The sequence below is a fragment of the Symphodus melops genome (assembly GCF_947650265.1).
Source record: "Symphodus melops genome assembly, chromosome: 2".
Taxonomy (NCBI): Eukaryota; Metazoa; Chordata; class Actinopteri; order Labriformes; family Labridae; genus Symphodus; species Symphodus melops.
Genome location: NC_136692.1, coordinates 1448560 through 1473266, shown reverse-complemented (window position 1 = coordinate 1473266; position 24707 = coordinate 1448560). Strand labels below are relative to the sequence as shown.

The following is a 24707-nucleotide window of genomic DNA, read 5'->3' as shown; positions in this document are numbered from 1 at the left end:
AGCTCAAAACGATACGAAAGATTTAGTCAGGCTTTTGTTTTGAACAGTTTCCTGTTGTTTCTGCGAGTTTTGGGGTTTTCGAGATTTGAATATTCCACAGATTTTTTTATAACCATATAAAACTACAAAAATGTGGTTGTTCAAAAGCTTGGATTAAAATGATGATTTAATTCATCACACCATGTTAGTGTGGCATTACTACAACTAAACAACATTTGGTGAGCTAAAAAATGTTTGAAAATCATATTGCTCAATGTTCAAAGGTTACACAAATATTTGACTTAAAATTACTCACGCTTTTTAAAATTTTTAATTTGTTTTTAAAGTTTTCCATTTAATGTCAATGGCAGAATACATCATTACACAGGATGCAACTCTGCAGTCCAGTCAACAGTTGAATCCTGTGCAGTGATGTATTCTGCCATTGATTTGGTGTCTCTGTCACACATTTAATGGAAACCTTTAAAAACAAGTGCTCGAACTTTTCAGTCTCACTTTGGTGAGCAAAAAAAAAAGCACTTTTTTAAAGGTTTCCATTTAATATGTGTGTGTCTGTGTGTGTGTGTCTGTGTGTGTGTGTGTGTCTGTGTGTGTGTGTGTCTGAGTGTCTACGTGTATGTGTGTGTCTGTGTGTGTGTGTGTGTGTCTGTGTGTGTGTGTGTGTGTCTGTGTGTGTGTGTGTGTGTGTCTGTGTGTGTGTGTGTGTCTGTGTGTGTGTGTGTGTGTCTGAGTGTCTACGTGTGTGTGTGTCTGTATGTGTGTGTGTGTGTGTGTCTGTGTGTGTGTGTGTCTGTATGTGTGTGTGTGTGTGTGTGTCTGTGTGTGTGTGTGTCTGTGTGTGTGTGTTTATGTCTGTGTGTGTGTCTGAGTGTCTACGTGTGCGTTTGTGTGTGTCTCTGACTGTGTGTGTCTCTGACTGTGTGTCTGTGTGGGTGTGTGTCTGTGTGTGTGTCTGTGTGTGTGTCTGTGTGTGTGGTCAGAGTGGAGGCAGCTGATTGGATAAGATCTCCCTCTTAAAGCAGTGTGTGTGTGTGTGTGTGTGTGTGCGCGCGTATGTGTGTGTGTCTACGTGTGTGTGTGTGTGTGTGTCTCTGACTGTGTGTGTGTGTGTGTCTGAGTGTCTACGTGTGTGTGTGTGTGTGTCTCTGACTGTGTGTGTGTGTGTGTGTCTGTGTCTCTGTCTGTCTGTGTGTGTGTGTGTGTGTGTGTGTGTGTGTGTGTGTGTGTGTGTTAGGTCAGAGTGGAGGCAGCTGATTGGATCAGATCTCCCTCTTAAAGCAGGAAGTAGCAGGGTTTGATGGTAGAAGATATGGCGCCCCTCTTACAGATCAACTTGTCCATCATGTGTTAGGGTTTGGGTTGGAACAGACACATTGATGCACTTCTTCACTTTTAGTCGTGTACCGTGCATTCACACTTCCTGTTTGATGTTTTGTCCTGCATTATTTAGTCTATGTGAGTCTCCCTGCAACCACATTTAAGTCCAGCTCCAAATCAAGTCACCTGAAGCTGATCCACTTTTCACACAGGTGAGCTTCAGTGTGCATGAATCCCTCCCACACTTCCTCTTTTTAGTCCCAAAGTGAGTGAAAGTGTGGATGTGAAGTACCTGACACAGAGAGGAGGACGAGGACGATGAAGAGACTGGCTGCTCGGATCAAACTCATGGCTGCTCCTCTCCTCTCTCGCTGGGACTTTACGGACGATCAAACATGTTAGCAGGTGGAAGAAGAAGAAGAAGAAGAAGACAGCAGCACTCAAACATTAGCAGACATGTTGAGGAAGGACTCTACTTACATGTGAAGAAGAGGAGGGTCTGAAAGAAGAGTGTCCTCTGCAGGCAGTGAGCCCAGCACACAGATCACACTGTTTTTAATGACTACACTTCCTGTCTCTTTACATGATCAACATATTAGATAAGACAAAGAGCAGGAAGAAGGGGGGGGGGGGGGGGGGGGGGGTGTAGATCATCTATAGCACTTTGAGCTGATCCCAGCTGTCATGAGGTGAGAGGCGGGGTTACACCCTGGACTGTTCACCAGCCAATCACAGAGCTGACATGTAGAGACAGACACTCACATTCACACCTCCAGACAGTTCAGAGTCAGCAGGTAACCTAAGCAGCATGTGATTGGACGGTGGGAGGAAGCCGCAGAGAGCGCACGCCATGCACGGGGAGAACATGCAGACTCCACACAGAGAAGTCACGCTGCACCCGTGACATCACACACACACACACACACACACACACACACACACACACACACACACACACACACACACACACACACACACACACACACACACACACACACACACACACACACACCATGTTCACTCCCCTGCTCTCAGGGAAGGATGCTGCTCGCACACATGAGCAGATTCCGGAACAGCTTCTACCACAGAGCCGTCTGACTCATGAACACCCCCCCCCCCCCCCCCCCCCCCCCCCCGACTCTCTGCACCACAGAAGCTTCCCCCCCTCCGGACTCAGAGACATCAACACCCTCAACTCACAACTCAGTGCAAAATGTTGATTGAATTTCCTAAACTTGATTTGTCCCTGTGTTCAAAGACACACAGAGCAGTAATCTCCCATGAATATTATCATCGGAGTTTTGACTTAAACACAGGATATGTGAGGGTTAGGATATGAGCCCATCACTCTGTAAATGTGTGCATGTGTGGAGGAGGGACGAGGGCGGAGCCTGGATGCTCCAACACAAACTTTGTTCTGCTGTATTTCATCTGTTAAAGGACACAAACGGGACGTGTCTGACTGGAATGTCTTATTGTATGTTCACCTCTTTGCTGTCTGGGCTTCTTCTTTGTCAACGTGACAACTTGCATTCAAATGTAAACATTCATTACATTTCATCAGCTACATTGAAGACGTCTCTGCATGTTGGCTCTCATTTGCATGGCAGAGTCCCAGATAAGAACAGAAGGAGATGCACGAGTTGATAAGTCTGCGTCTTTACGGGCACTGATGTCAGATATGACAGGATGTTGAACAGTGTGGTTTTGTTGCCTGCATGTTTTTCATGTTGCACAAACTGGTGAGAAATGTCAGACATTTGTAGACGACCATGGAAATGAGCAGGAAGAGAAGCAGCAGGACGCCACGATCACAGTAATGACAAAGGAGGAGCCATGTGCCAGAACATACAGAGTGTTATTTCAAAGAGTGGACAGCAGAGAGTCAAAACGTTTTCATGATGATCAACAGCCACCACTTTCTTCTTCCTTTTAGACATCAGGGATTTCTGATGTTTGTCAACAGGCTGGCCAGTAGGGGGCGTCCAAGAGCTAACAAACTGTAAACCATAGCAGGGGCTCAACATGTGTAACTATTGCAATGAGTGTAGGAAAGCTCCCTAAGAGGCCCCGTGTGACTGTGAAGTGTCTCAGGGTCATATGGGGGGGGGGGGGGGGGGGGAAGTGGAAGGTGCCTTGTTTGGTAGAAGTGGAGGGATGTTTAGGTTGTTAAGATTAAAAATTATTTAAAAGGCAGTTTTAGTATTTTAGAGAGGAAGAGACCCAGGGGCATGACGTGGGGGTCAGGGGAGGTCGCTGTGACGCGGGGTCAGGAGAGGTCGCTGTGACGCGGGGTCAGGAGAGTCGCGGTGACGCGGGGTCAGGGGAGGTCGCTGTGACGCGGGGTCAGGAGAGGTCGCGGTGACGCGGGGTCAGGAGAGGTCGCTGTGACGCGGGGTCAGGAGAGGTCGCTGTGACGCGGGGTCAGGAGAGGTCGCTGTGACGCGGGGTCAGGAGAGGTCGCTGTGACGCGGGGTCAGGAGAGGTCGCTGTGACGCGGGGTCAGGACAGGTCGCTGTGACGCGGGGTCAGGAGAGGTCGCTGTGACGCGGGGTCAGGAGAGGTCGCGGTGACGCGGGGTCAGGGGAGGTCGCGCAAAAAAATGTCTGTGTACACATAAAAATGTTCTTTTTTTCTTTTTTTTTATTCAAACAATTAAAATTTCCCTCAAACATGTCTGCATTACTAACTGTGTCGCCATAGTGACACAGCAGAATGTATACAAACACACTGCATTTAAACTTTAACGCTGTTTTGCCAGATTGTGGAGTTTTAGAAACGTGTTGATGTCTTGTTGATTTGCTTCAAAGGTTTTCCAAGAAGACAGATGTTCTTGACTCCTGCAGACAACATGTCTCCATGCTACTGAAGAAACCCTCTGACTCTGAATGGGACTTCATACAGGTCAGTCGGCTCTCTTTTATTGGTTTGATTATCTTTATAAGCTTTTAAGTATATATTGTTTATTTCTTATTGATTATGAATATAGTTTGACAGAGTGACACTGGAATAATGCTGCAGAGAGTAACTCTGTCTCTCTCTCTCTCTCCCTCTCTCTCTGTCTCTCTCTCTCTCTCTCTCTCTGTCTCTCTCTCTCTCTCTCTCTCCCTCTCTCTCTCTCTCTGTCTCTCTCTCTCTCTCTCTTTCTCTCTCTCTGTCTCTCTCTCTCCCTCTCTCTCTTGTCTCTCTCTCTCTCCCTCTCTCTCTCTCTCTCTCTGTCTCTCTCTCTCTCTCTCCCTCTCTCTCTCTCTCTCTCTCTCTGTCTCTCTCTCTCTCTCTCCCTGTTAAACATATCTGAAATGAGATGCAAAGCCACGTTCATTTACATATACATGCTGTGTTTTGCCATCTGTGCACATGCGTGACAATAAAACTGGTCTCCGTCTAGAGCTCCGACCAAAGAAGCAGGCGTGCTGTTTTTCTTCCATAACTAAATAAGCTAGTGATAGCTTGCCATCTCTGATGACTGTAACCACGCAAGACTGCTGCGAGGATGTCTAATGCTACAGAAGAACACCGAGACTCAGCATCTGCAGGCAGGACCAGACCCACAGCCAGCTCCGGAACGGGGGGCTCATTGTTTCCGCGGATAAGTAGGACCAACAGCGGGGAACTCCAGTGAAGGACGCCGGTTGAGGAGGTTAGAGCAGCCGATACAGAGGTGCACAGCGGCGGAGTGAAGGAGCGAGTGAGGAGGGGGGGAGGATGAATGGATGGAGGAGCAGCGGGAGGTACGGTGCAGTGTGACTTCCGGTAATACCTTTCAAAATAAAGTCACACACGTATAAACAGGTAGAATTGTTCTTTACACTGAGCTTTTAATTCAACGTGGCTGTGTTGAATACTTCAATCCGATTAGTCATAGCAACGTTGAAACGTCGCTGTCGTCAAGAGAAGGAAGACAAACGGTTGCTAGGGACGCAGCTGACTAACTTTAATCATATCAATCCGCGGAAAGAAGAGCGGCTCGGTTACAGCGGGAAAAGGAGCGCGCAGAGATTGACAGCGGAGAGAAGATAGGGCCAAAAGACCCCAACAAAATGTTCGCTACAACGAGAAATCGACTAAACATGAGATTAATTTTGACGTAAACACCTTACAGAACATGCTAGGGGATATATATGTGTTTTAAAAATGTCCACAGACTCTGACATGACAAGGCGGTTTAAAGTTTAGCAGAGAAAAGAGAGCGGGTTCTGTCAGATAGGGCCCCCCAGGGAGGTTTCCTACTGTCATTGTCAAAATTTGCACATTTTGAATCCTGCTGTGTAAAAGTTTGTCGGCCCTCGGTCTCACCCCATTGGCCAAGCAGCACATCTCGCCCTAACGGACTATTTAGTTTAGTTTAGTTTATTAGTTTATTTGTCAGGGACAATGTACAAAATACATTAATCTTTCGAAAATATGCTTTGTACCAGATTTAGCGAATGCTAGTTTCCATCTGCTGTCCCCGGGCAGGTGCACACAGGATTAAAACATGACATTACAAATAACTGTCAGTAGCACAAAACAAATACATGCAGTAGTCATTTAAAAGCAGTAGTCATTTAAAAGCAGTAGTCATTTAAAAGCAGTAGTCATTTAAAACTAATCAGATGGTTTCTTTTCCAGAAAACCATCACAGCCTAAAAACTGTTAATTAATTAATATTTTAAGTTTTACGTTTTTTACTATGTTAATTAATATTAACACAGTAAAAAAACTTTAGCAACAAAATTACATGCGTAAAATTTAAGTGCGCTGATGCTGACACAGCTGATTATTGAGAAGGTGTTTCTTTAGGTTTCTAGAGAAGTTATTAAGATCCACAGACAGCTTCAGACTATCAGGAAGTTGATTCCATTGTTGAATAGTTTAGTTGAATTTGTTTAGCAGAAAGAATAAATAAAGGCCCGTCTGTTCAATAAGTCAAACCAGCTAACATTATTTGCACAGCACAAATTCATAACACATTTTATCTGGAGACGTTTTTATTATTTTCCGTATGAAAAATGGGAGAGGGGGACATGGAAGGAAGGATTTCTCCTTCGTATTCCTCGTGTTCCTGTCGTCCACACTTCTTGCTCCTCAGGTGGAGGTCAGAGCTGGCTGTGCATTCATGAGGACTGTAGTGGTTGTTTGTTAGGACAAAGTCCAACGGTGAAGGCTGGACGTCAGACTGATGTTGACGCCTGTGGAAACGTAGAATAAAATTTGATGGGACTCATACCGTAAACATATTTGTCTTGGCCATCACCATCCGATACAGATGAATTCACTTCATACAGGATGTTTAGTTATCGTCACTTTTTCAAAATGAAAAATGAAATCAAGTTTGAAAGTGCTCTGAAGAAGTGAGTTCTCTGATTCATCTTTTCCAAATGAGTCTCAGATAAACATGCTGAGTCAGGAAGATGTCACCACCTAGTGGACACAGAGTCTAACTACAGGAGGTGTAGAGTAAAGTACTTTGTAGCACGGTGTTTTCTCTTCATATTTATAGGACATTAAAGGTCCCATATTTGACCTTTTTAGGGTTACTATATCTATCAAAGATGTCAAATACTCTACAAAGTGTTGGGCGTCCTCCACGGGCATGAAGGTCCTATTGCAGGTAAGAGAAGTTCATCACCTGCTGTAGTTAACTAGTCTACTATTTCCTAGAACTCAGAGGGCGACCTCCTTTCCCACCTCTAGTCTAATATTTCTTATATGATCGCAGCTCAAAATAAAATCATCTAACACCCAGCCAAGGAGGAAGGGTCCATCTGAGCGCTGCCAGGATGATCTAAATATCCGTCCCCTAGGATAATTAGGTACCAAGCCCTTAACAGCTCCCCCTCTACTGTCGCTGCTACGTGCTATGAGCTGTGAAAATCTGTTTCTTTTTTCAGTGTGCCGTAGTGCGATGGGTCAGTGCTTACCTCCGAGGCTCACGGGGCGTCGTGAAGAAACCCAATCAAAACAGGATGATTTCACAAGATTTTATGACATTTATTGAAAATTCAAAAATTGTAAAAAATCTGACAAAGTCTTTTAAAACTCCAATACAAATCAGTAAAGTAAAAATGTATAAAAGGAAAAATAAGAGTTAAAAATCAGATATTAAAAGTTTTAAACCAAGTGTCTGAACTCTACATTTTTATCCCAAAAGATTACAAACACTAGATGGCAGTAGAGCTCCACCTTCAAAATAATCTGTGTACATTCATTCAGACAGCTCTGACTGAATTGGAGTTTTTAAGGTGGTATTAACAGCAGAATCAGCTGATTCAGTCTCTCTGGATCTCATCACGATTTAAAGCACAAATTAATTCTTCACTTCAGTTACAAATAATCACATGTTGCTTTGGAGCGATGTGACGTCTGTTTGTTACGACTCCTTTGAATATCCTCAGACATCAGCATGGGGGCTCTCTCGCCTCCTCGTCTCCTTATCTCCTCTAATTCTTTGTGTCTGAAAAAAGAAACAAAAACGCCTTTTTAGTTGAAGGCAAAATGAACGTTTTTGAGTTATTGAGTCAGGCTAACTCTGAGTCAAGCTAACGACAGGCTGCTAACTTTGAGTCAAGCTAACGACAGGCTGAGAGCTGAGGCGGGTTTTAAGCCTCCTGACATATCGTTACACGGCGCCCACCTGTCAATCAGATCAGCTACATGCCTTGTTGTGAATAACTCTGATCCTTCATCCAATCAAAACTGATGAGTCATCACAACATTCCCCCCCCCCCCCCCCCCCCCCCCCCCCCCGTACAGTGTGTGTGGATGGAGACATGAGCTAATCACACCTATTTGGTTTTTTGAAGCAGGCTGTAAACATGTTCATGTCTGCTGTAAAAAACAGGCTGTTTGAATGGGTGTGTATGTGACTTCCTGTGCTGCTGCAGCCAGCCTCTAGTGGACACTCCAGGAACTGCAGGAGTTTATATTTCTGCTTCAGCTTCATGTTTCAACAGTGGAGGTTGCTGCTTGGTTGGTAGGTAGAAGTATCTTTATATCACTCTATTTAATGAGTGTTTTACTCACATGGGAGGTTGACAGAGACGTGTTTGGAGGTCATTCTCCCCAGCGTGTTCTCAGCTTCACAGTAAAACTCCCCGAAGTCAGAGGACTGGATGGAGCTGAAGACAAGCGTTGCTCCTGAATATGTGTGATGAGGGTTTAGAGGTCCGTCCACCTTGTACCAGGTGTAACGAGCTGCTGGGTTAGCATCACTGCTACAGGTCAGATTGACTGAAGAGCCCTCCTTTATCTCACCGTGGGAACTCAGTGACACAGAGGGAAGCTTTGGAGCATCTGGAGGAGAATCAGAGAGAGCGTTTACACTCACATCAGATGATGGTGGACGTGTTATATTGAACAGCTTTGGTCCTTTAAAGGCTCTGTGTGTGTGTGTGTGTGTGTGTGTGTGTGTGTGTGTATGTGTGTGATGGTGTGAATCAGTGAAGACTGTAAATAAACTCACACACTGGAGGAGTCGGGAACTTCTCTTGTCCTCGTAAAGCACAGGAATAACTGTCTGTATGAAGAATCTGATTGGATGAATAAACATCTGATGTTTCATTTTTGATTTCCTCTCCATTCTTGAACCAGATGAAGGAGGAATCATAAAGACATCTGTGCTGACACCTAAAGGTGAGTCCAGTCTCATCTCGTCTTCTCACCTTCACCTCGAGATCTGAACATGAGTAGAAATATCAGCACACAAACATGCACAAGTAAATACATGTATATACAGCATGTTAGAAACTGAGCTCAGAGAATAAAGTCTACAATATTACCTATGACTCTCAGGATGACCCGACCTTCCTCTGAATATCTGCTCACGTTTCTCTGAAACATGTATACACCCCAGTCTGTCTCTGTCACGTCTGTGATGGTCAGAGTACAGTTGTTCCTCACACAGGTACTCTGCACACGGCCTGAATACTGGGGGTCTTCTTTAACATCATATTCAGGACCTGTAGACCAAAATGTTTCCCGTGTGTTAACTTCCTGGTTTATTCCCTCTGGGGGTATCATGGTGCAGCTCATCTCCACAGTCGATCCTTTAACGGCACAGATCCAATTAGGAGAGCACGTCACACCCCAGACATCCTGAACCTGAACCGCTGCAACACAGAGCACATCAGGAACAACCATCAACATTCAGAACTTTAAGAAGAACAAATAAAACCTCAACATATCTCAACGTCTAAAAATCATCTGATCATGATTCTATCAGACTGTAATCACTTTAAAGACTCAAAAATATATAAAGACTTTTTTAAATGGGTGTGTATGTGACTTCCTGTACTTCTAGTGGACACTGAAGGAACTGCAGGTTGTTGTTTAGCATTTACTTCATCTTCTTGCACTACTCACCACTGCACTATTATCTTATTTAGTCGTACATATTAGTCTTTAATTACTTCTTTATATTTTTAGTGAATTCTTCATATTTAATGTTTATATTTGTGCAAAGAGAGCACAGTCTACTGAGTGTGTGTGTGTGTGTGCGTGTGCGTGTGTGTGTGCGTGTGTGTGTGTGTGTGTTAAGACCCTTTGCTCTCAAATGAAAATGAGCCTGATGTTTATTTAACTAGAAGAAAAAAAAAAGTTGAAGTTTCATTCATGCTTAGCCATGTTATGTTGTGTGTGCATGCGCAGCTTCAATAACACTTTAATTATGACACCTGGGATTCACTTTCACTAAAACCATCATCAGGAGCACATAGCCCGCTGGTAAGCAACTGCTACTTCTCACAATGCCTAAATAACCTTGTTAAAGTCACTTTTATGTGTGAGCACTATAAATCAATGTGTGTTATCTGGCTAAGAATAGCATGTTAGCCGGTAGCTCACGAGACGCGAGCGCTCGGCAACGCGGAAGCGATTGATTGATCAATCTGCTGGTTTCTGGTGGCGGTGGTGATGGTGGTGGTTTAGTTTGGTGATTCATGGTGTAGTGCCGCTTCATTATGCTGTGTTTGTGTGTGTAAGTCACTTAGAGGAAGCACAGGTGGCATGTTTTCTTTGTGTCAGCGTCCATAGCAACCAGAAACATTAGAGTCGCTGTGCGCGTGCTCCTTTGGCACTAGGCATTCTGGGTAATGTAGTTTTATATTGTTTAAGCAAGATTTGCTACAGTTTTAATGTCTATGCAGTCTTCTTTGATTTCATTATATTATACTATTTGAATAATATTATTCGAATAATATTTGTTTGTTTGTATTTCAGGTTTATGACCTGCGGTCATTTAATTTAAAAATAAAGAATTAAGGAAAAACACGAGTTGTAACATTGTGCTTCCTGATGAGCCTTTTCGGAAGGCAAAAAATGGAGAAATCCAAACTGTGTGTGTGTGTGTGTGTGTGTGTGTGTGTGATGGTATGAATCAGTGAAGACTGTAAATAAACTCACACACTGGAGGAGACGGGAACTTCTCTTGTCCTCGTACAGCACAGGAATAACTGTCTGTATGAAGAATCTGATTGGATGAATAATCATCTGATGTTTCATTTTTGATTTCCTCTCCATTCTTGAACCAGATGAAGGAGCGACCATGAAGACATTTGTGCTCACACCTAAAGATGAGTCTAGTCTCATCTTGTCTGATCACCTTCACCTCGAGATCTGAACATGAGTAGAAATATCAGCACACAAACATGCACAAGTAAATACATGTATATACAGCATGTTAGAAACTGAGCTCAGAGAATATAGTCTGAAATATTACCTATGACTCTCAGGTAGACCAAACGTCTCTCTGAATATCTGCTCACATTTCTCTGAAACACGTATTCACCCCAGTCTGTCTCTGTCACGTCTGTGATGGTCAGAGTACATTTGTTCCTCACACAGGTACTCTGCACACGGCCTGAATACTGGGGGTCTTCTTTAACATCTACATCATGTTCAGGACCTGTAAACCAAAATGTTTCCTGTGTGTTAACTTCCTGGTTTATTCCCTCTGGGGGTATCATGGTGCAGCTCATCTCCACAGTCGATCCTTTAACGGCACAGATGTGAAGAGAAGAGCACGTCACAGCCCAGACATCCTGAACCTGAACCGCTGCAACACAGAGCACATCAGGAACAACCATCAACATTCAGAACTTTAAGAAGAACAAATAAAACCTCAACATATCTCAACGTCTAAAAATCATCTGATCATGATTCTATCAGACTGTAATCACTTTAAAGACTCAAAATTATATAGACTTTTTTAAATGGGTGTGTATGTGACTTCCTGTACTTCTAGTGGACACTGGAGGAACTGCAGGTTGTTGTTTAGCATTTACTTCATCCTCTTGCACTACTCACCACTGCACTATTATCTTATTTAGTCTCGTACATATTAGTCTTTAATTACTTCTTTATATTTTTAGTGAATTCTTCAGATTTAATGTTTATATTTGTACAAAGAGAGCACAGTCTACTGAGTGTGTGTGTGGTGTGTGTGTGCGTGTGTGTGTGCGTGTGCGTGTGTGTGTGTGTGTGTGTGTTAAGACCCTTTGCTCTCAAATGAAAATGAGCCTGATATTTTTGAACTAGAAGAAAAAAAAAAGGTGAAGTTTCATTCATGCTTAGCCATGTTATGTTGTGTGTGCATGCGCAGCTTCGATAACACTTTAATTATGACACCTGGGATTCACTTTCACTAAAACCATCATCAGGAGCACATAGCCCGCTGGTAAGCAACTGCTACTTCTCACAATGCCTAATAAACCTTGTTAAAGTCACTTTTATGTGTGAGCACTGTAAATCAATGTGTGTTATCTGGCTAAGAATAGCATGTTAGCCGGTAGCTCACGAGACGCGAGCGCTCGGCAACGCGGAAGCGATTGATTGATCAATCTGCTGGTTTCTGGTGGCGGTGGTGATGGTGGTGGTTTAGTTTGGTGATTCATGGTGTAGTGCCGCTTCATTATGCTGTGTTTGTGTGTGTAAGTCACTTAGAGGAAGCACAGGTGGCATGTTTTCTTTGTGTCAGCGTCCATAGCAACCAGAAACATTAGAGTCGCTGTGCGCGTGCTCCTTTGGCACTAGGCATTCTGGGTAATGTAGTTTTATATTGTTTAAGCAAGATTTGCTACAATTTTAATGTCTTTGCAGTCTTCTTTGATTTCATTATATTATATTATTTGAATAATATTATTCGAATAATATTTGTTTGTTTGTATTTCAGGTTCATGACCTGCGGTCATTTAATTTAAAAATAAAGAATTAAGGAAAAACACGAGTTGGAACATTGTGCTTCCTGATGAGCCTTTTCGGAAGGCAAAAAATGAAAAAATCCAAACTGTGTGTGTGTGTGTGTGTGTGTGTGTGTGTGTGTGATGGTATGAATCAGTGAAGACTGTAAATAAACTCACACACTGGAGGAGACAGGAACTTCTCTTGTCCTCGTACAGCACAGGAATAACTGTCTGTATGATGAATCTGATTGGATGAATAATCACGTGATGTTTCATTTTTGATTTCCTCTCCATTCTTGAACCAGATGAAGGAGGGATCATGAAGACATCTATTCTCACACGTAAAGATGAGTCCAGTCTCATCTCGTCTTCTCACCTTCACCTCGAGATCTGAACATGAGTAGAAATATCAGCACACAAACATGCACAAGTAAATACATGTATATACAGCATGTTAGAAACTGAGCTCAGAGAATAAAGTCTGAAATATTACCTGTGACACTCAGGTCGACCCAATCTCTCTCTGAATATCTCCTCACGTTTCTATGAAACACGTATCGACCCCTGTCTGTCTCACTCATGTCTGTGATTGTCAGAGTACAGTTGTTCCTCACACAGGTACTCTGCACACGACCTGAATACTGGGGGTTTTCTTTAACATCATATTCAGGACCTTTAGACCAAAATATTTCCTGTGTTAAAACTTCCTGGTTAATTCCCTCTAGGGGTATCATGGTGCAGCTCATCTTCACAGTCGATCCTTTATTGGCACAGATCTTATTAGGAGAGCACGTCACACCCCAGAGATCCTGAACCGCTGCAACACAGAGCACATCAGGAACAACCATCAACATTCAGAACTTTAAGAAGAACAAATAAAACCTCAACATATCTCAACGTCTAAAAATCATCTGATCATGATTCTATCAGACTGTAATCACTTTAAAGACTCCAAAATATATAAAGACTTTTTTAAATGGGTGTGTATGTGACTTCCTGTACTTCTAGTGGACACTGGAGGAACTGCAGGTTGTTGTTTAGCATTTACTTCATCCTCTTGCACTACTCACCACTGCACTATTATCTTATTTAGTCTCGTACATATTAGTCTTTAATTACTTATTTATATTTTTAGTGAATTCTTCATATTTAATGTTTATATTTGTACAAAGAGAGCACAGTCTACTGAGTGTGTGTGTGTGCGTGTGCGTGTGTGTGTGTGTGTGTGTGTTAAGACCCTTTGCTCTCAAATGAAAATGAGCCTGATATTTTTGAACTAGAAGAAAAAAAAAAAGTTGAAGTTTCATTCATGCTTAGCCATGTTATGTTGTGTGTGCATGCGCAGCTTCGATAACACTTTAATTATGACACCTGGGATTCACTTTCACTAAAACCATCATCAGGAGCACATAGCCCGCTGGTAAGCAACTGCTACTTCTCACAATGCCTAATAAACCTTGTTAAAGTCACTTTTATGTGTGAGCACTGTAAATCAATGTGTGTTATCTGGCTAAGAATAGCATGTTAGCCGGTAGCTCACGAGACGCGAGCGCTCGGCAACGCGGAAGCGATTGATTGATCAATCTGCTGGTTTCTGGTGGCGGTGGTGATGGTGGTGGTTTAGTTTGGTGATTCATGGTGTAGTGCCGCTTCATTATGCTGTGTTTGTGTGTGTAAGTCACTTAGAGGAAGCACAGGTGGCATGTTTTCTTTGTGTCAGCGTCCATAGCAAGCAGAAACATTAGAGTCGCTGTGCGCGTGCTCCTTCGGCACTAGGCATTCTGGGTAATGTAGTTTTATATTGTTTAAGCAAGATTTGCTACAATTTTAATGTCTATGCAGGCTTCTTTGATTTCATTATATTATACTATTTGAATAATATTATTCGAATAATATTTGTTTGTTTGTATTTCAGGTTTATGACCTGCGGTCATTTAATTTAAAAATAAAGAATTAAGGAAAAACACGAGTTGGAACATTGTGCTTCCTGATGAGCCTTTTCGGAAGGCAAAAAATGAAAAAATCCAAACTGTGTCTGTGTGTGTGGTGTGTGTGTGTATGTGTGTGATGGTATGAATCAGTGAAGACTGTAAATAAACTCACACACTGGAGGAGACAGGAACTTCTCTTGTCCTCGTACAGCACAGGAATAACTGTCTGTATGAAGAATCTGATTGGATGAATAAACATCTGATGTTTCATTTTTGATTTCCTCTCCATTCTTGAACCAGATGAAGGAGGCATCATAAAGACATGCGTGCTCACACCTAAAGATGAGTCCAGTCTCATCTCGTCTGATCACCTTCACCTCGAGATCTGAACATGAGTAGAAATATCAGCACACAAACATGCACAAGTAAATACATGTATATACAGCATGTTAGAAACTGAGCTCAGAGAATAAAGTCTGAAATATTACCTATGACTCTCAGGATGACCAAACGTCTCTCTGAATATCTGCTCACATTTCTCTGAAACATGTATACACCCCAGTCTGTCCATGTCACGTCTGTGATGGTCAGAGTACAGTTGTTCCTCACACAGGTACTCTGCACACGGCCTGAATACTGGGGGTCTTCTTTAACATCTACATCATGTTCAGGACCTGTAAACCAAAATATTTCCTGTGTGTTAACTTCCTGGTTTATTCCCTCTGGGGGTATCATGGTGCAGCTCATCTTCACAGTCGATCCTTTATGGGCACAGATCTCCTCAGGAGAGCACCTCACAGCCCAGAGATCCAGACCAGCTGCAACACAGAGCACATCAGGAACAACCATCAACATTCAGAACTTTAAGAAGAACAAATAAAACCTCAACATATCTCAACGTCTAAAAATCATCTGATCATGATTCTATCAGACTGTAATCACTTTAAAGACTCAAAAATATAGAAAGACTTTTTAAAATGGGTGTGTATGTGACTTCCTGTACTTCTAGTGGTCACTGGAGGAACTGCAGGTTGTTGTTTAGCATTTACTTCATCCTCTTGCACTACTCACCACTGCACTATTATCTTATTTAGTCTCATACATATTAGTCTTTAATTACTTCTTTATATTTTTAGTGAATTCTTCATATTTAATGTTTATATTTGTACAAAGAGAGCACAGCCTACTGAGTGTGTGTGTGTGTGTGTGTGTGTGTGTGTGTGTGCGTGTGCGTGTGTGTGTATGTGTGTGTGTGTGTGTTAAGACCCTTTGCTCTCAAATGAAAATGAGCCTGATTTTTATTTAACTAGAAAGAAAAAAAAAGGTTGAAGTTTCATTCATGCTTAGGCATGTTATGTTGTGTGTGCATGCGCAGCTTCGATAACACTTTAATTATGACACCTGGGATTCACTTTCACTAAAACCATCATCAGGAGCACATAGCCCGCTGGTAAGCAACTGCTACTTCTCACAATACCTAATAGATAGATAGATAGATAGATAGATAGATAGTTAGATACTTTATTGATCCCGAGGGAAATTCAAGGCATCCAGTAGCAGTATACAGACAGGCAGGACACAAGACAGTTACAATACACCCCCGCTGTCCCCCCTCCCCTCTGTATACAAAATCCCCCAAACAAGATTTAGCAGCCCCTATGTGACTAAGAATAAACATAATTATATGTTAAACCTGTGCAGTTAGCATTAGCATTTAGACTTAAAACTAATATAGCATAATGTACATAACCTGTGAGGAGAGAAAAACATGTGTTGGTTAAAAGAGACCTGTAAACAGTTAAAGAGCCTTAGAAACAAAGTGCTGACCTTCTAGAAACTAGTTACATGTGCATGTACAGAGGTGTTTGAGGTAGTGCCAGAGGTGTGAGTACAGTCATTAAACAGTCAATGCAGGAATGTAAATTGGCTCACCAACTTAAAGGAGCAGTGATTTGCATTAAGTGTCCTAGACAATATGGTGAAACCAGGAGTGGTTAGGGTGATTATCATTAAAGTACCCAACTATTGAGGAGCAGCTTAGCATTAAGTGTTGAAGACAATAGAGTGAAACGTGACCTAGTTAGGGTGATCATGTCAACCATTACAGATGTAGCATAACACAACAGTAGGATGAAACCAGACATGATTAGGGTGATTATCATTAAAGTGACCAGTGCTCAGTAAGGTGACTATCAATATGCATTAAAGTGTCCAACTGGAGGCTGACTCTGAGGTCAGCAGTGCAGATGAGGAGTGAGAAAAAAGTGAAAAATTAGTCCAGGGTTCACCATGTGCTTCTTCCCTGCCGTGACAGTGAAGTGTTGTACAGTCTTATGGCCTATAGGGGGACGAAAGAGTTCTTGAGTCTGTCCGTGGAGCACGACTGTGACAGCAGTCTGTCACTGAACATGCTCCTCTGCCCGGTGAAGGTGCTGTGCAGAGGGTGGTGTGTGTTGTCCATGATGGAGAGCATTTTGTCCAGAGACCTCCTCTCTACCACAGTCACCAGAGAGTCCAGCTCTGTACCCACCACAGAGCCGGCCCTCCTCACCAGTCTGTCCAGGCGTGCTGCGTCCCTCTTCTTGCAGCTTCCTCCCCAGCACACCACTGCGTAGAAGAGGACGCTGGACACCACAGACTGGTAGAACATCTGCAGCAGCTTTTTGCAGATGTTGAAGGACCCCAGCCTTCTCAGGAAGTACAGACGGCTCTGTCCCTTCCTGCAGGTAGTGTCCATGTTAGGCGACCAGTCCAGCTTGTCATCCAGCTGCAGCCCCAGGTACCCGTAGGTCCTGACCACCTCCACGTCGACCCCCCCGATGGAAACAGGTTCAAGATGTGGTTTCTTCCTTCGGAAGTCCACCACCATCTCCTTGGTCTTGGAGGTGTTTAGCTGCAGATTGTTGGCACTGCACCACGTCACAAAGTCCTCGATCAGGCTCCTGTACTCCTCCTCCTGTCCATCCCTGACACAAGCAACTATCGCAGTGTCGTCCGAGTATTTCTGCATGTGGCAGAGCTCAGAGTTATACTGGAAGTCAGCGGTGTACAGGGTGAACAGGACGGGGGAGAGCACGGTCCCCTGTGGTGCTCCGGTGCTGCTGACCACAGTGTCAGATGTGCAGTCCTTCAGTCTGACGTACTGTGGTCTCTCTGTAATAACCCTTGTTAAAGTCACTTTTATGTGTGAGCACTATAAATCAATGTGTGTTATCTGGCTAAGAATAGCATGTTAGCCGGTAGCTCACGAGACGCGAGCGCTCGGCAACGCGGAAGCGATTGTTTGATATATCGGCAAGTTTCTGGTGGCGGTGGTGATGGTGGTGGTTTAGTTTGGTGATTCATGGTGTAGTGCCGCTTCATTATGCTGTGTTTGTGTGTGTAAGTCACTTAGAGGAAGCACAGGTGGCATGTTTTCTTTGTGTCAGCGTCCATAGCAAGCAGAAACATTAGAGTCGCTGTGCGCGTGCTCCTTCGGCACTAGGCATTCTGGGTAATGTAGTTTTATATTGTTTAAGCAAGATTTGCTACAATTTTAATGTCTATGCAGGCTTCTTTGATTTCATTATATTATACTATTTGAATAATAGTAATCGGATAATATTTGTTTGTTTGTATTTCAGGTTTATGACCTGCGGTCATTTAATTTAAAAATCAAGAATTAAGGAAAAACACGAGTTGTAACATTGTGCTTCCTGATGAGCCTTTTCGGAAGGCAAAAAATGAAAAAATCCAAACTGTGTGTGTGTGTGTGTGTGTGTGTGATGGTATGAATCAGTGAAGACTGTAAATAAACTCACACACTGGAGGAGACGGGAACTTCTCTTGTCCTCGTACAGCACAGGAATAACTGTCTGTATGAAGAATCTGATTGGATGAATAAACACGTGATGTTTCATTTTTGATTTCTTCTCCATTCTTGAACCAGATGACGGAGGCATCACGAGGACATCTATTCTCACACCTAAAGATGAGTCCAGTCTCATCTTGTCTTCTCACCTTCACCTCGAGATCTGAACATGAGTAGAAATATCAGCACACAAACATGCACAAGTAAATACATGTATATACAGCATGTTAGAAACTGAGCTCAGAGAATATAGTCTGAAATATTACCTGTGACAATCAGGATGACCCAACATCTCTTTGAATATCTGCTCACGTTTCTCTGAAACACGTATACACCCTCGTCTGTCCGTCTCACGTCTGTGATGGTCAGAGTACAGTTGTTCCTCACACAGGTACTCTGCACACGGCCTGAATACTGGGGGTTTTCTTTAACATCTACATCATATTCAGGATCTTTAGACCAAAATGTTTCCTGTGTGTTAACTTCCTGGTTTATTCCCTCTGGGGGTATCATGGTGCAGCTCATCTCCACAGTCGATCCTTTATTGGCACAGATCCAACGAGGAGGGCACCTCACATCCCAGACATCCTGAACCTGAACCGCTGCAACACAGAACACATCAGGAACAACCATCAACATTCAGAACTTTAAGAAGAACAAATAAAACCTCAACATATCTCAACGTCTAAAAATCATCTGATCATGATTCTATCAGACTGTAATCACTTTAAAGACTCAAAAATATATAAAGACTTTTTTAAATGGGTGTGTATGTGACTTCCTGTACTTCTAGTGGACACTGGAGGAACTGCAGGTTGTTGTTTAGCATTTACTTCATCCTCTTGCACTACTCACCACTGCACTATTATCTTATTTAGTCTCATACATATTAGTCTTTAATTATTTCTTTATATTTTTTTATGAATTCTTCCGATTTAATGTTTATATTTGTACAAAGAGAGCACAGTCTACTGAGCGTGTGTGTGTGTGTGTTTATGTCTGTGTGTGTGAGTGTGTGTGTGTGTGTGTGTTGATGTCTGTGTGTGTGTGTGTGTGTGTGTGTGTGTGTGTGTGTTTATGTCTGTGTGTGTATGTGTGTGTTTGTGTGTTTCTGTTTGTGTGTGTGGGTGTGTGTGTGTCTGAGTGTCTGACTGTGTGTGTCTCTCTGACTGTCTGTGTGTGTGTGTGTGTGTGTGTGTGTGTTTGAAGAGTGGAGGCAGCTGATTGGATAAGATCTCCCTCTTAAAGCAGGAAGTAGCAGGGTTTGATGGTAGAAGATATGGCGCCCCTCTTACAGATCAACTTGTCCATCATGTGTTTGATTGGAACAGACACATTGATGCACTTCTTCACTTTTAGTCGTGTACCGTGCATTCACACTTCCTGTTTGATGTTTTGTCCCTGCATTATTTAGTCTATGTGAGTCTCCCTGCAACCACATTTAAGTCCAGCTCCAAATCAAGTCACCTGAAGCTGATCCACTTTTCACACAGGTGAGCTTCAGTGTGCATGAATCCCTCCCACACTTCCTCTTTTTAGTCCCAAAGTGAGTGAAAGTGTGGATGTGAAGTACCTGACACAGAGAGGAGGACGAGGACGATGAAGAGACTGGCTGCTCGGATCAAACTCATGGCTGCTCCTCTCCTCTCTCGCTGGGACTTTACGGACGATCAAACATGTTAGCAGGTGGAAGAAGAAGAAGAAGAAGAAGACAGCAGCACTCAAACATTTGTTGAAGTGGATTCTGTGTAGGAGCGTCTCAGCTGGCACAAGAAGTCATGGAGCGTACACGCTGCTCGCCTTTATCCAAACAGCTACTGAGAGTCCTGGACATGCATACATGAACAATCTGAGCTAACAGAAGCCCGTCTCCTGCTGTAGTTCACTCGTCTACTCTTTCCTAGAACTAAGAGGGCTTTCTTTCTACCAACCACTGTTAGATGGAGCTCAAGATCAAACTATCTGAGCTGATCTCTCAGAGGCAAAGGCCCCTAACCAATGCATGCACTTATGATTATATGATGTATGGATTAAATGATAAAAGGATTAAACTAAATAAATGCATCATTCTTGCTGATAAGTCAACACAGCCATGAAGCGTTTTCATGATGATCAACAGCGACCAGTTTCTTCTTCCTTTTAGACATCAGGGATTTCTGATGTTTGTCAACAGGCTGGCCAGTAGGGGGCGTCCAAGAGCTAACAAACTGTAAACCATAGCAGGGGCTCAACATGTGCAACTATTGCAATGAGTGTAGGAAAGCTCCCTAAGAGGCCCCGTGTGACTGTGAAGTGGCACAATATTCCTGTGAAAGTGAAGTTTGTAAAAGTCCCCTGTGCTGTGAGTTCAGAGCCCAGAATCGAAAAATAAACAGTTTAGCAGATAAGATAAGACAAGTTCATCTGCCACAACAGATGAACTTGTTATTCACAGGTTCATCTGTTCTGGCACATTTTTAGCTCCATAGGTTTCTCCATGTCGAGGCTTTTACTTAGAAACAGCCAGAGGAAATACAATTCAGTTTAGCTGCAGGACTTCATGAGAGAACAACGATACTGAGAAATCAATCGGTAGGAATTAGAATTGAACCAAAATCCAAATGAGAGAAACTCAGGTACACACACACACACACACACACACACACACACACACACACACACACACACACACACACACACACACACACTCACAGCTGAGTGTAAATCCTGGTTGTTCAGAGTGTAAACATGATCAGCTGTACTCACCAGTGTTTGCAGAGACTCTGCTGTGTCGTTGACAAAGATCAGATGAAATCACTTTAATTTGTTTGAAGAGAAACAGAGACCTTTCTGGACGGCTGTGTGGTCGACACACTGACAGACTTATCTCTCCTCCCTCAGCTGTAGCTCCGCCTCTGCTTACTCGCCTGTGACTGTCATGTGGTATATGGTGTCATATTACATCACATGTCTGTTTTTAGCTGTTACCTGAGTTACATCATCACAGTGAATATTAATATTATATCAAAGCAGAGAGGCAATGAGACAGAAGATAACCCAGCATTAGTGTTAATGTGTCTCCCTGGTTGGGTTATTTAATCACGTTGGATTTTTCTGCCCTCACTGACGGCCTTCCTGTGTACGACCTACAAACGTTTGAGTAAAGAACTTCTGTTTTTTGTGTCCTGGACTTTCCTTTCCATCTGAGTCTGGTTTTGAATCGTTACACTGAGCATATTCCTGACTTTCTCTGCAGTGTGTTAAATACGTATCTTATTATTCAGCAGGTTTATATCCTGGAAGTTTGTCATGAAATCAAATTTCAGTCTTTGTTTTTCTGGTGCAACAAAGAAAACATTTTATTTTCAAAGAATTAGATTATTACAGATTGATTTGAATCATCAACAATTATTGATCACAATATAAACAACAAATTAAAGCACATTTAAAACAGATATATGTAGGACTTTCACACATGCAGATGTTGGTATAGAAGGCCTCACACGGGGCACCATAATGTTGGGGTTTTGCAGGAGCGAATACACAGTGAACTTTTATGTTTGGTTTTATAAAGTAACATTTGGTTATCAGACGTCGTCTAGTGTCAGCCGGAACCTCCGAGGAGATGACTAACAGTCAATGTGTGAGACTTGGTCGCTCTGTGTGATAGTGTAATCTCTAAGCAGCTTCTCCTCTGCTCTGATGCTGGAAAGCTCAACATCCTCATCTTACTGGAGCAAAGCATCAACCACTCCATCCTTCTGTCCCGCCTTAAACCACCTTAAACATCAGCTGCTCTCTCCTGGCTCCAATCAGACAGACAGACAGCAGTTCATAAGCCCCTCCTCTCTCCCCTAAAGGTGGTCCCCAAGGATCAGCTCTCCAACCCCTCCTATTCATCATCTACATGTTTCCTCTCCGTCACATCATCCGCCGCCATGGACTCCAGTTTCACCGCTTTGTCCACGACATCCAGCTCCACATGGTCAGCAGATCCATGACTCCTCCCCCTCACTCAATCCTCACTGACTGCATCACAGAAATAAAATCCTGGCTCCAAACTCAACTGTGACAAGTCAGAAGTCATGGGCCTCAAATCCTCCAACAACTTCTCCCTCACCATGGATGTTTCTACAGTGCTCCCTTCCCCCCACATCTGTAACCTGGCTGTCATCTTCCAGCCAACCCTCTCCTTTCACCAGAACAGTCTTTTTCCATCTCCGCCCATCCCTCTCATTTACAGCTGCTGAGACCCTCAGCCCTGCATTCATCACCTCCAGACTACTGCAACAGTCTCCTCATCAAGAAACTCTTCTGCCCCTCTCCTCCAGAGACCACATCACCCCCGTCCTTCACAACCTCCACTGGATCCCCATCCCCCAGCGCATCAGCTTCACCAACAAAGCCCTCCATCACCTGGCTCCTCCCCCCTACCTGTCTGAGCTCCTCCCCCTCAGATCTGCCCGTGCAAACCTCCTGTCCCCCCCTGCAGGACAAACTATCCGTCCTGGGGGGACATCAAAAGCACGGCCGTCTCCTGGCGCCAATAAAAGGCCAACTGGGTATCGACGGAGCTGGAGACAACGCAATGACTAGGGCGGCGAGCGCTCAGCGACGGGCGGCGAGCGCTCAGCGACGGGCGGCGAGCGCTCAGCGATGGGCGGTGTTCTCCTTGGTGTGTCAGGGTCTTAAGACAAGAAAAGAAAGTACTAAGCAGAAACCAAGTTAATGTCCACAAAGATTACAAACACTAGATGGCAGTAGAGCTCCACCTTCAAAATAATCTGTGTACATTCATTCAGACAGCTCTGACTGAATTGGAGTTTTTAAGGTGGTATTAACAGCAGAATCAGCTGATTCAGTCTCTCTGGATCTCATCACGATTTAAAGCACAAATTAATTCTTCACTTGAGTTACAAATAATCACATGTTGACGTCTGTTTGTTACGACTCCTTTGACCATCCTCAGACATCAGCATGGGGGCTCTCTCGCCTCCTCGTCTCCTCTCCTCCTCTCCTCTAATCCTCTGTGTCTGAAAAAAGAAACAAAAACGCCTTTTTAGTTGAAGGCATAATGAACGTTTTTGAGTTATTGAGTCAGGCTAACTCTGAGTCAAGCTAACGACCGTTACACGGCGCCCACCTGTCAATCAGCTGAGCTACACGCCTTGTTGTGAATAACTCTGATCCTTCATCCAATCAAAACTGATGAGTCATCAAAACATCCCCCCGTACAGTGTGTGTGGATGGAGACATGAGCTAATCACACCTATTTGGTTTTCTGAAGCAGGCTGTAAACATGTTCATGTCTGCTGTAAAAACAGGGTTTTTGAATGGGTGTGTATGTGACTTCCTGTGCAGCTGCAGCCAGCCTCTAGTGGACACTCCAGGTACTGCAGGAGTTTATATTTCTGCTTCAGCTTCATGTTTCAACAGTGGAGGTTGCTGCTTGGTTGGTAGGTAGAAGTATCTTTATATCACTCTATTTAATGAGTGTTTTACTCACATGGGAGGTTGACAGAGACGTGTTTGGAGGTCGTTCTCCCCAGCGTGTTCTCAGCTTCACAGTAAAACTCCCCGAAGTCAGAGGACTGGATGGAGCTGAAGACAAGCGTTGCTCCTGAAGATGTGTGATGAGGGTTTAGAGGTCCGTCCACCTTGTACCAGGTGTAATTAGCTGCTGGGTTAGCATCACTGCTACAGGTCAGATTGACTGAAGAGCCCTCCTTTATCTCACCGTGGGAACTCAGTGACACAGAGGGAAGCTTTGGAGCATCTGGAGGAGAATCAGAGAGAGCGTTTACACTCACATCAGATGATGGTGGACGTGTTATATTGAACAGCTTTGGTCCTATAAAGGCTCTGTGTGTGTGTGTGTGTGTGTGTGTGTGTGTGTGTGTGTGTGTGTGTTTGTGTGTGTGTGTGTGTGTGTGTATGTGTGTGATGGTGTGAATCAGTGAAGACTGTAAATAAACTCACACACTGGAGGAGACGGGAACTTCTCTTGTCCTGGTATAGCACAGGAATAACTGTCTGTATGAAGAATCTGATTGGATGAATAATCACGTGATGTTTCATTTTTGATTTCCTCTCCATTCTTGAACCAGATGACGGAGGGATCATAAAGACATGTGTGCTCACACCTAAAGATGAGTCCAGTCTCATCTCGTCTTCTCACCTTCACCTCGAGATCTGAACATGAGTAGAAATATCAGCACACAAACATGCACAAGTAAATACATGTATATACAGCATGTTAGAAACTGAGCTCAGAGAATAAAGTCTGAAATATTACCTGTGACTCTCAGCATGACCCAATGTTTCTCTGAATATCTGCTGTTTCTCTGAAACACGTATTCACCCCAGTCTGTCCATGTCACGTCTGTGATGGTCAGAGTACAGTTGTTCCTCACACAGGTACTCTGCACACGGCCTGAATAATGGGGGTTTTCTCTAACATCATCTTCACGA

General features: G+C 43.5%; 1 protein-coding gene and 1 long non-coding RNA gene across 2 annotated transcripts; one reads left to right on the top strand and one right to left on the bottom strand.

The window, feature by feature from the left end:
* The first annotated feature begins 4045 nt into the window (after positions 1-4045).
* LOC306818636 lies at positions 4046-7670 on the top strand. Its single transcript, XR_013778330.1, has 3 exons — positions 4046-4221; positions 6832-7112; positions 7191-7670. It is a non-coding gene; the product is annotated as an uncharacterized lncRNA (long non-coding RNA).
* Positions 7671-11098: 3428 nt separating this feature from the next.
* LOC306819935 (uncharacterized protein) lies at positions 11099-24240 on the bottom strand (the record flags this gene model as incomplete). Its single annotated transcript, XM_079337562.1, has 6 exons — positions 24216-24240; positions 23743-24012; positions 18524-18859; positions 12654-12866; positions 11232-11350; positions 11099-11104 (listed from the first exon to the last, which is right to left on the bottom strand). Exons 3-6 carry the CDS (start codon positions 18780-18782, stop codon positions 11099-11101), a joined length of 597 nt encoding a protein of 198 aa, XP_079193688.1. The 5' UTR covers positions 18783-18859; positions 23743-24012; positions 24216-24240.
* Positions 24241-24707: the final 467 nt, after the last annotated feature.